Raw genomic sequence first — 12,790 nt, forward strand, 5'->3', positions numbered from 1 at the left:
GTGGCCGGCCATTGATGTGCCGATTTTTCTTCATTTTTATCTTCGAATATTTCAGCTGATTTTTGGAATCCTCCCTTGATACATACATTTTTGGATGGATAACGTTGAGCTCTTTCGGATGAGACCAAAATATATCGATTTGAACAGTTTACGATTGCACAATCATTTTTTGAAGTTAAGTACTTTACACAGGGCGGCCATTGATGTGCCGACTTTTATACTTGAGTTATGTATTGAAAACGAAAGTTTCAACCATTTTCAATTACATACGATTACCATTTTATAATGGTTTATACAATTCGAACAGGTATCATATATAGAAGTACTTTTAAACACAAATGTTAGAGAGGAACTTGGCGTGTGCCTGACTGGCGAGCTCATACGCAAGCAAGCCATGGCTCTTTGCGACGACCTCGACGTACCGACGTCGCGGCGCCTAGCCTTCTCTGATGGATGGTTAAAAAGTAAACGATGAACACACGTGGAGACTGTGTCCAAAGCACAAAAACCGTTCAAGCTTTAATGCAGGGATGTTATCCGGACTATTTTCGAGGATTTTGAAAGTATATCAAAAATATTTCTTAATTTCTATATAAAACATGCAAAAGCAGGAACGGACACTCAAAAGCAGGGATGATTCACCCCTGCTCTTGAGTGTCCGCACAGAATTGGTAGCAAGAAAGACCCACGTGATAATAAAATGCTATGATTGAGTAGTTTCATGGTACGTTTCATCACTTTATTGAATCGTACGCAGGAGTTTATCCACGAACAATGCAATCAATCAAATGTACGCAAGTCGAACTGTAGCTATTCCATTGGTGCAAATTCGTCCAATCAGTTGTCTAAAAACTACTACTACACCATTTTGCGATTAATTCCAGCTTATTTTTAATATATTTCCACCAACCTCCGATATATTTCACCTAATCGCCAATATTATTCACCCAACCTACGGTTAATTCCAACTTTCGAAAATATAATTCACATAACAGTTGTTATAATTTGAGCTGGGATTCTAGAAAGATCGAAGAGCGCGAAGAGCATCATTTTTGAATCGGCGCTCCGTGGAAGAGGCCATCCCTGCACCACAAACTTCGGTACGTCTCTCTGTTGACCGCTAACACGACGTTTCAAGACGCTTACTTCTTAAAACTAGGGCCGTACTCCCCGATGTTGAATCCGATCGAGAATATGTGGCCGGCGTTGAAGAGCCGCATTAAGACATCTTTGCGCGAACGAGTCGGGCCTTCATGGGGCCACCGCCAGACGGACAGACTCGTAATGTGTTTCGCATGGAATATTAGAACACACAGGTAACGAGGCAATTGCTGGTATTCAGTGCATTTATATCGTATTTAACTCAACAATGAATTAGGAATTGAGCCGAATCGTTTGCAAGTGTACACGGCCCGCCTTGAACCGTTTTATGTCCGTGCTGAAAACATGGACGACATGGACGTTGGTGCTTGAGCCGTAGATGTCGTAGATGTGTTGCTTGTGTTGGTTTTAATTTACTTTCCATGAAATATACCGGTGGTCAGGTGAAATATATTTTCGAAAGGTGAAATTAACCGTTGGTTGAGATAATTATATCGGAGGTTGGGTGAAATTTAATGGCCAAATTTCAATTCGGCGTGAAATATAATGGAGGTTGGGTGAATTATTTTGGCGATTCAGTGAAATATATCGGAGGTTGGTGGATATATTTAGAAAAAAAGCTGAAACAAAACGCAAAATGGTGTAGTATTACGAATATACTTGACAATGCTGCTTTTTCTGGGATCCGAACCTGGAACACCAGTCTCGCAAACCGCAGAAAGTATACATAATACATAATTTGTAAGGTGAAACAATAGGTTTTAGTAGGCTCGCAAGGTTAGCCACCTTACGAATTCCATAAATCGATCTGAAATAGGTCAAAATTTATTAAATGAAGCTTCACCTTTGCATGGAATAATTTAAATTCCTTTAAACGGATCTTATTGATAAATTCGTAGGACAGGCTGCCATAGGCCCTGTTGGGCAGCTTCACTGAACAATCACTGAACGTTTCAACACTCAACAACTTTATTCTAATTGGCTAAATTATCCGAAATCCGGATGTGTTCCGTGTCAGTGGTGGCACTTTCACCACGGGACTCGGAATTCCGTATTGGAATCACCCCTCCCACCACTGGATGCAATTGATTGGCAATTTGTTCACGTAGTACTGTAGTGCCAACAAATGCACTGGTATCAGCCAATGCAGCAAGTATTATATATGTAGTGTCCTACCTATTACTCATACAGTACTGTGCATGTACAGTATTAATACATCAAGCAGCAATCCTAATTTCGCTAACGTGGCAGCCCTCTACAAGAACTAGTACTGTAGCAGCAAAACACTGTTCCTACTGGGACCCATTGATGTCTGTGACTGTATACAGCAGTACGATGTAGGTAAACAATACCGTAGCCGCAGATTAAGTAGACCTTGGGTCACCAAGTTGCTTCGCATACCGTGGGGGCTAAGATGCATGAGGTGGAGTCGTTCACTTGTTGGAGACTGAGATCGTCTAGGGTATTACGTACATAGTATAATCATTATTCACACTCTCAGCTACTATGCTCCCCCTCAGCTACTACGCTCCCTCTCCACTACTGTACTATGCTCCCCTCAGAAGTTATAGAGCTTGCATGATTAGCACAGACTAAACTGTCTGTTCGACCGTAGCTATCAGAAAAGGGGGAGGGGGATTCACTATTGCTGTCAATAATCAAAGCCCGAAGCAAGTTATACGGTGCATGCACACCATGATAATAGCTTCAGACGAGTAGCGGTGTCGGGGTAATGTAATGGACCACCATGAAATTGCCGTGAGTTTGCTACATACTGTACTGGTAGAACATCTCAGCAACACGAAAATCATAGTAGTGTACTTGTATTTTGACATGTATACTAGTATGTACCCAGTCATGCCTACTAATCCTACACATGATGGGCGCTACAAGTATACGTGTGTGATTGTAGTAGTACCAGTAAACAATACGATACCTTAGGACAAGTGTACTGTCAGCGATCATACTTCTGTTCATGTACTGTAGTGCCAACCAAAATTTCAGCCAATGCAGTGACGTACTGTAAGGACATGTACTGTCCTGCCTACTACAGGTAGTATTACTCGTACAGTACATGTACCGTACCGCAGTCCTCGTGTTGCATTTAAACGACATGTTAGCTCTAGCTAACCCACGCTGTGCCGACTCTAGTACCAGTGCCACAGCATACCTTCAACGGCAAGAAGAGTGTATACCCTACGACGAGTAGTCCTAGGAGTACACTAGCTTCGAGGCTATCCGTAATGCCCTACATCTAACCACCGTGCTGTAGAATTCGCTTCGGTACGTGAGAGAATGCACCCAACAACCCCAATGCACGCACATCCATGCGAATACAGTGCACTGTACTAGTACCAGCACGTAAACCCACATTGCACTAAGCAACTGTACCACTACACGTGAGGCACATCTATCTACAACCGAACTGTCATAGTAGTACAGTGCTATCATTACCGGAAGTGTAGTCCATGGCTTCGTTGCTTTGCGTGTCGACACCAAAGGCACAAACAACGGTTTCGTGCTCACAGTGTTATAATTCGCAGTAATATACTGTAAAGTTCAAACACATATATCAGCTCCAACAGTGTCATGGTTGAGATATGTGGCGGCGTTGCTAATGCCCCGGGTTCAAATCCCCAAATCAATGGTACTTTTGTGTGCAAATGTCCATGTGTGTGTGTTTTTGTCCAATCAGAGTGTATCAGAGTGTATGTGAAGAGCCCGCCAGTTCTTACATCTGATTTCATTATTTCCTCACGTTCGATGGGGCGGCTGCATTAGGAGGGTGCAGGAGGCAAGAGGCCACACAGTGACGGCGCGACGACATGAGCTCGGCGTCGTGGACAAGAGGTTAGCGATAGCGCCACATGACGGTCTTTGTGTTGTATATACTTGGTCTTAAGGAGTTAACCTTGAGTTGCTTAATGGTGCATACACTGTAGGTAATTGTGTGGTTAAGGTGTTTGCTATACACACATGAATTAAATGATGTAAGAGTTATACTAAGACTCGTTCATTTCACGGTGACTACATGTAACCTTGCCATAACTGTCATTCAAAAGCTACCTTGCATGTGATTCTCCACTGTTGCCTTATAAATGCGGGGTTATTGGTATAATCCTAAAGTGGTTGGGCATGGCACATGCATAGTGGTGTGGTAGGTGCTGGCGTCGACCCGTTGCGTGGTTCATTCGTGTGCGGGACTGCATGCTGGTAGGCGTGGACGTGGTGGTGGCGTCTGCCATGTCAGCACCAACCACCTGCCACTACATTGACACATTGACAAGTGTGTTAATTAGTACTATCAGTCTCTAGTAGTACTATATACTTTGTACTTACTCGGAGTACTCTGTCACGGCGTCTCAACCCATGTGTGTGACCGGCTCGAATATCTTTATAATGATAATCCAAAACTCAATTAACCATGTGTGTGACCGACCATACGGGTACCTGATGACACGCCAGTGGCGTAAACAAACACATGTACAGTGATCCCCCGATTTTTGCAGCCTGGTCGGAATATAATAAGATAGAGGTATCAGTGCCAAGGGTTATGCATATTAGGAGGTTTTCCTACCCGTTCTTCGGCTAAATACCTGACTGGATAAGGCAATTATAAGTTATTTGGCCACGCTATGTTAGAGCCTGTTAGTTTCAGAGGAGCATTTAACCTCCACGTTCTGTTATACCCGGTATATATTGATATAAAGAAGTACTTATGGGGTAAACAGATTGCACTTCATTATAAACTCAAAAGTACATCGAATGACATAGGATCGCCAATACGCAACTTACGGAGAGAATTTTGTACCCAAGCCGCCAACTCAGTGTCAAGCTCAGTTAGCTTTGGTCCCTTGATGTTGCAGCGTGACGCAGTGACGTCTGCATCAATGTTTGCTGCTGAGCTGGTGCAATCGTCCCGAACAATGCGACCAACAGTGGTGGGTGCATGATGACGCCGACCTCCTGTGTGATCCACGTGCATGTAATCGAGAACGTGCGGTCGGAAGAGCAGCTGTAATATGCTCTGACTCTGTCTTTTTGAATGAGGGTCAGTCGCTTGGCAGGTGCTGGCATTGTGTGATTGCACTGAGATCAAATGTCGTTGACCTGCGGTTGTTGCGCCGGATTGGCTACAATCGTTTGAATTTCAAATTGTATTAATCCCTCTTGAACTTAATATTGTATAGCTTTACATGGGATATTAGTTTATACCAGGCTGCAAAAATCGGGGGATCACTGTACTGTATATACTCCCTTGGGATCATCCCCAACGAATACTGATGCTGGAAGCCCATGTGTTTTCCATGTGGTTTTCGTGAAAGTTCGTGTGTATTTCGTTATTTAGTATGTGATAAAAACGGTGTCTCCCTCCCGCATTCGAGACACCGTTTTGGAATGCGGGAGGTCGCTACACCATGCTGATATATAGCCATGACGACACTATGAAAGTCATGCTCTCGGTTATAGCACCTGACAGTATAGATCTATTGTTCGTTCATTAAGGTCACCTCCACATTCGGCGTTGGCCCTGACGTACAGACCTCACGCCTTGGCGCGACGGCGGCAAACATGGTGGCGGCAGGTTTTGGGGTATAAAACTCTACGTATCTATAAATATATGTATTTATGGAGACAAATTCTGAGAAATTTCCCGAATATCATACTGAAACCAAGTCAAAAACAACATGGCAATCTTTATGGACCAGAGTAGTATTAGAAATGAACTTTGTCTAGGATTATTAGGAATAATATTAAAGAGACAAAATAACATACTATACTAATGTCTATAGAACTTGTTTTATTATCTATAAATTTAACATCAAACTTTAAACTGCTGCTATAGTCCCCCCAAAAATATTCCTATTTTTTTAAAATATATTTTGGAGCAGGTCATGTCTGTGATACTAGCGCTATTACGCATTGCCATTATAATCATGCTCCGGATCAGCAGCACGATTTTCATGTTAATCGGTCGATAAGAGCACGCGCAAGTTCACCCAGCAAGCGTGAAAACCCCAAGCACGCGTTAACCCCCCAAAAATCGTGACAGGAGTAAATACCCCAAAAAGCACGCGTGAAAACCCTAACGTTACTGGGACGGACGGAATGCAACGTCCACCGAAGATTTTTGAGTACTGTATCATAATAAATTTCATCCAATGATACTCAAGATTCCAAATACAATTATCTTATTGGCAGAATTTCTATTCATTGCGCCAGCGGGAAAAACTTGGCTTAAAAAATACATGCACATCGAAATATAAGGCGTGCGTCGTATCCAATCTCAACTAAGCACGAAGCCATCGGTCTACTTGAGACCTTATCTGGTCGAGAGGTGGTGAAGCTAATGGGCGTCCCACGACGAATAGTACGATCGTGGTACGCTCAGCGCTTTGAGCTCATTTCCTTCGATGGCAATAAGAAGAACAAGAAAATCGAACCAGGTGGACGATACCAAGAGTTCCCGGACCCACCAGGTTTAGTAGTATTTATAAACAAAATGCGAGATGACGAACGACGACTCACATGATCACATGGATCAAGATCAACCAAAGGGCGTGGTTAATGTTGTACCTTGCAACGAAGAAGTCTGATGTCACGTACGACTCCCTCCTCCGACTGCTGCGTCGCGTCTGCTATCGCTATGGGTTCTCTCGACAGCGGCAGACAAAGAACAAGCTCAAGCAGGCGGTCCTGACTGAAGTCCACGATGGGTTCGCGCGTGACTTCCATTGGGAATACCAATCCTACGAAAACGACTGCGTGTTCAACGTCCACGAGGCAAGGATGTACTACAACCTCCCTCCTACGTACATTTGGGCTGTTCATGCCCAAATTGTACGTATCATGTACGTCATGATAAGCTGCCCCTGCTATTGATCATGAAGGGAGTACCCGGCGCGAAACCAATGAGTTCCCCACGTTTCCTCGTGGCCATCACTACGCGATGTAGAATAATGGGTGTGGAAACAGTCAGTCAGTATCTGCGTGATGCGCTTAGCGAGGCCATCGTAGAACCTTAAGTGGTTTGAGTGCCATGTCTCGGACGAGTCGTACAAGATCATGCATGAAGAACTTGGCTCCCACCTTTGTGCGCTGCCTCCGAACGCAACATCGGTATGCCAACCACTTGACGTCGGGGTGATGGCGCCGTTCAAGCGCAACCTACGTAACTTGTGGTTGTACGAAGAGTAACTTGAAGGGGACGTCGATGAAGGTCCGTACTCACCAACTGCTCGTCAAAAGCGAATGGCCATGGTGTGATATGGTCACTGCTGACGTCATTCGACAGGCATTTGCCAAGGCACTTCGTGTAAATTGAATACAAATATTTTTTTACAACTTAAATACATTCTATGTCATACAAAATTCCTGATATTGAGTGGAGTTAAATTTTTAGAAAAAAGTTCGACGCGCCCCGAACCCGGGGCTCACTCAAGACACACAACGTGTTTAACCACTGCGTTATCAATCGAAGTATTGCTTGAGGTGATCTTCGATGGGAGCCAAACCCAAGGTATCTAAAGTGTCAGTGTCCATACACGCGTCATAGAACTCGGTAAGTTTGGGCACCTTGGTGTTGGGTGTGGAGTATCTTAGCAAGAGACAGGTCGTATCCTTGCAAGCGCACTCCATGCCCATTGGCCGAGGATCTGTCAACACGACCGAAGAGAGCTCGATAGGGGATGCAAATGTGCGTTGTGAATCAGTATATCTGAGACCTTTAACATTGTCAGTCTTCTTTTACCTTTGAACCCGGTGCATCGAGTTCTAAAGGAGTCACTGCCAGTCCAGGACAGGCAGACACAACAATGGGGGAATAAGTGAATTGGTTGTTCGACTTAGCATCAGCCATCCTCCAACGCTTCCTTGCACGCCGATGGGACCCCAGCATCAAATGGTACAATCAACAATAATCACTGCCACACTTCGTAATTCGTTTTCTCACAACTTAGAAGTGTATACGATGGCGTGGTGGTGACATGCGCAGTGATGGTGGTCACAAAGCGCTGCGCATGATGTCATCGTCATGCCATCAAGTACCCTTCTAGTGAACAAAGTAGTGTGAAAACTTGGTGGTCGATTTAGAGGAAACACAGATCGATGTGACATGGCTAGTCGTGGTGATATACTGCATGTACATTGTACAATGGAATGGGGTGCGCATTTTTTTCGAGCAAATGATGGAGCATTTCCGAGCACACCTTGGAATGGATCGATTTCGAGCAAAATAGTCCAGAGAGACAGTTTCCGAGCGCACTTAATAGACACAAGAACAAGTGTTAGTCATTGGTGAATTTCCGAGCAAATAACATCATATGGTTATTAAAATGCCAATGCTGAGTAAAGTGGTGCATTTACTTACTCCGAAGTGTTATTTATACGTAGTATGTACGAGTATGATATTATCCGTGGGGATATATACCCAATCATCGAATTTATCCCACTGCATCACAAACAATAATTGTTGACTGCATCATGGTCACCAGCCCCAGCATTCTTTCACCAGAACCGTACCCTTTCCCCACGGACGGCCACGGAAGCTCGAGTCCATCATGTGCAGTCCATCCGGTGGCTGCTTTACCCCCGCGCACAAATCCTGGTGTGGCTCACAGCCAGCACCGTCGTGATCGCCCCAATCCTGCACCTCCTCTTGTTCTTGCCGGATACGTTCACATCGAACGACCTCATCAACGGACCATCCCACGCCTACGCTCCAGAATAATGCCCAAAAACCCTGCTAACGTTACCTCAGTGACTACGATTGCTGCACATATGACCACCCCATCATTCCATTGGGAAAAGATTATTTTCGAGCAAACGATGGATTATTTCAGAGCGAGGCTTTGGGATGGAGCATTTTAGAGCGTACTTAGGCTGTTGCAGTCTTTTCGAGAGTACTTAGTTGGGACATAAGCTGTTGTGATGGAGTAGTGGTGGGTGGTAATCACTTTGACTGCTAGTCAGGACTACCACCAACGCTCCAGGATAACGATAGTCATTGACGGTAATGGTCTTTGCCGGGGTTAGTATGCATTAGTTTTCCCTATTTGCTTGAACAAATAGTTTCTCAAATTTAATCACTAGGCATTTGTAAGTGAAATGAATTAAATTTTGGCCAATTTGTTTTCAACAAATCGAACTTATAATGCATCGTGCCGTTATTTTCGCCCATATTTCATGTCATTTTCTGGATTATGTGAACTACAGTTCATTATTATGTACAATTCGATACAATGTACAATTGTACGTAAAGCTCCAGCATTCCCAGACAGCGGGACACTACAACTACTAACTTACTATTTACGTAGTATGCAACTCACAAAATTCGAGATCTCATCGGGTTATCATTGAAAGCAAAACATATCGGCAATAATAACGCCAATTTACAATGTACTACCACCGATTGGAAAAGATTGATAGGTTTCACTTTCTTGAGCTTTGAACAAAGGTATCTCAGTCAAAATTGGTTATTGCCGATGACAATAGGTATATATATTGTTCATTCGATTCGAAATTGGAGTGGGGTGCTCAATCGAATAAGCAGCACCAAATCGGCAGAGAATCGATCGACCAATCAAAACACAAAATATGAATCAACTAGCCAATCAAATCCACTCTTCGAAGAATTCAACTTCGAATTAGTGTGTGATTGAAATTAGTGTGATACTGAACGATCTAAGGCAGTACAAAGAATCGATCGATCGATTTGGCGAATCAGCACAAAAGTCCACATATTGGGTAAAAGGACAATACTTCCATGTAGAGAATTTCACTAGAAATCCGAGTTTGTTCATGCTTACGGAGTCCAAGTAGAGTATCTTTGAAGTTATGGTTAAAATCAATCAGGAATGATGCTCAAAATTTCCCTGTGCTTCTGTACACCTATATCTGATTTCTCCTGCCTTATCGGTTTATACAGTGAGAAAATTCGCTAACGTGAAGCGATATCAGAAATATTTCGCAAACCTGAAGTGGTTTAGGGTTACGCAAAGCACTCGCACGAGCTTGTGTGCGAAGCCTGCTGTACTTGTAAAAGGAAATTAGCGTTCTGGTCAGAAATACGACTTCTTCCAGTAGAAAACAAAGCACGTGCTATTTGTGCTTTCATGTTTTAGACCAATCACACTTGAGTATTTGTACCCGAAAAGCGTAATTCGACTTCTCCAACCAAACTCCAGTAGAAAATATAACACGTGCCTCCATACTCGATCATACACATGAAATTTATGTAATGAGGTATTTACAGTTTCGAATGCAGGGGGATGTAGTGCCCTGGCGTGTGCAGCAAAAAGATGGCTCTTGAAGACGGAACGTTCCGGCGGTGCATTTTCGTTCCTGGGTGTTTCAATGATGCCATTGTTTTGTGCAAGCCCTTTGTTGCGTTGGACGGCTGTCACATGAAAGGACTGTACAACAAGTCTGGCGTGTATCTGACAGCAAGTATGAAGGACGGCGCGAACAGGAATCTCCTGATAGCGTTGGCTGTCGTTCCAACCGAAAACGAAGTCAACTGGACGTGGTTTCTACAAGAGTTGAAGACTTGCCAACTCAATATTCCGAGCAAATTCCTATTTTTGTCCGATAGGGATAAAGGTGCAGTTCCTGTAGTGTTGTTTGGCATTTACATTCACTTGTCTTGTAGGACTAATCAATGCAGTGCGCCTTGCATTCCCTGCAGCCCACCACAGATACTGCATGTGGTACGTATTCATGAACATTCGAGCACTGAAGTTAAGCTGTCAAGCGAAGACAAAGCAGCGATATACAGAAGTGCCGATGCGCCGACTAAAGCAACGTTCGATGAAGCAATGGATGATTTGAAAACAAGAAACGTGAACGCTTGGACGTACTTGGCGAACTTGAAGCCTGGTTTTCAAAGTTGGTGCCAATTCGCTATCGTGGAAGCTGGATATGCAACTATTGGAGAAAAAACGTCAAACGCTGCTGAACAGAACAATGCATGGCTTGGGGCTCTTACTTCGATCCTCCGACCCCGTGACTGCGTATTACGTTTATGTCGCCAAGCTCCTGGCGACCTTCAAGAAGCGACGGCAACTACTTGTGCATGGAAATCCTACGCAAGTAGTCGATGTTGTGATGCGATGCGTACACAACACCGCGACGAAGGCTAAGTCACTCATAGTACGTACAGTAGCATGACAGTCGAAATCAATATGTTTCACACGTTTTAGGCAACGGAGCTGACGAGCCAGAAGAATGACCCATTGTGTTCTGGGAAGTTCCTTGTGAAAAACGGTGAACAAAGTCAATGGCTTGCAAAACACGTTCACATTGTGGACATCAAAAATCAAACCTGCACCTGTTGTCTATGGCAAAATTCGCTCATACCTTGCAAGCACGCGATGGCGACGCGAAAACAATGCAGTAAGAGCACCACATGACAAAACTGTAGTAACAATATTGTGTAGAGTTTCCCAAGTTTTACTTCAATCGAGCGCTGCTGTCGTTGTATCAAGGACTTGTGTTTCCCTCGCTACCTACGGACCTACAAGATGATGAATATGTTCGCCCGCCATCTGTGCTCCGTCAGGTGTGCTGTCTTGCACACAAACCATATTGACCGTTGTACAAATAGAAAGTTTCGAAGCGCGGACGACCAAAGAAAAGACGCTACAAGTCGCGTGGCGAATAGAACATGCTGCTGTACACATTGGTGTATTTGAATAACAAAATAACAGAACTCGTAGTTAATCCGTGTAATAAAATCGGTAATCTCGACTGTATGTCGTGAAGAGTTCTTTGCCAGTCGGTACAGGCTTCGTAACTTTGATGCAAATTGCATTTCCCAACCGTGCTAGTTGGCAATTCTTCAAACATCCAGAGCGTTCGCGACTTTCGCGATTGACAAACGACCCCAGTCCACTACCAGCCACCGGATCGTTCAAACCAAGCAGCCACTACTTCCTTTTTGTGACACCCAGTTCACAGGCGTAAGCATGGTCTTTTTGCTCCACGAAGACCTTGGTTCCTTCGTACGCAGTGCAAATGTCACCTGGCAGCAGATCGATTGCAGCAAACAAGCCTCGGCCAGCACCAGGAATGGTCGACTCGCCAATCTTCACAAACGGATTGACAGCTTTGTGGGCTCCTCTGAGACGTGCGTTGGCAAAGGTAAACGTATCGCTTGCTTGCCTTGATGGGTTTGGCACGCATCGCTCGAATTGCAGTCTTGGTCGCTGTCCAACGCGCTTTTCGCGCCTTGGCTTGCTCTTGTTTGTGGACAAAGGTCTTCTTTTCGAAAACAGTCACAGTGACTCCGTGCTTCCGTTTGCAGTGTGCTCGGAGGCTTCTTGCGTTGGTGTAACGTGACGAGCAATTGGGACATTCGAAGTTTCCATCCGACTTCTTGAGCACAAGGTTCGAGTTCATGGCAGAATGGATTGTGTGGGAAGTCAAGTTGATGTTTCAAATACTCAAGTATGATTGGTCTTAAACATGAAAGCACAAATAGCACGTGCTTTGTTTTCTACTGAAAGAAGTCGTATTTCTGACCAGAACGCTTTTCGGGTACAAATACTCAAGTATGATTGGTCTTAAACATGAAAGCACAAATAGCACGTGCTTTGTTTTCTACTGAAAGAAGTCGTATTTCTGACCAGAACGCTTTTCGGGTACAAATACTCAAGTATGATTGGTCTTAAACATGAAAGCACAAATAGCA

At 44.1% G+C, this 12,790-nt stretch overlaps 1 protein-coding gene across 1 annotated transcript; it reads left to right on the plus strand.

The window, feature by feature from the left end:
* Nucleotides 1-7,738: 7,738 nt before the first annotated feature.
* Nucleotides 7,739-8,830, plus strand: H257_17095 (hypothetical protein; the record flags this gene model as incomplete). Its single annotated transcript, XM_009845760.1, has 2 exons — nt 7,739-7,802; nt 8,595-8,830. The coding sequence occupies 2 exons, from the start codon at nt 7,739-7,741 to the stop codon at nt 8,828-8,830; spliced, it is 300 nt and encodes a 99-aa protein (XP_009844062.1).
* Nucleotides 8,831-12,790: the final 3,960 nt, after the last annotated feature.

Source organism: Aphanomyces astaci (assembly GCF_000520075.1).
Source record: "Aphanomyces astaci strain APO3 unplaced genomic scaffold supercont1.98, whole genome shotgun sequence".
In the NCBI taxonomy this organism is placed as follows: domain Eukaryota; phylum Oomycota; class Saprolegniomycetes; order Saprolegniales; family Verrucalvaceae; genus Aphanomyces; species Aphanomyces astaci.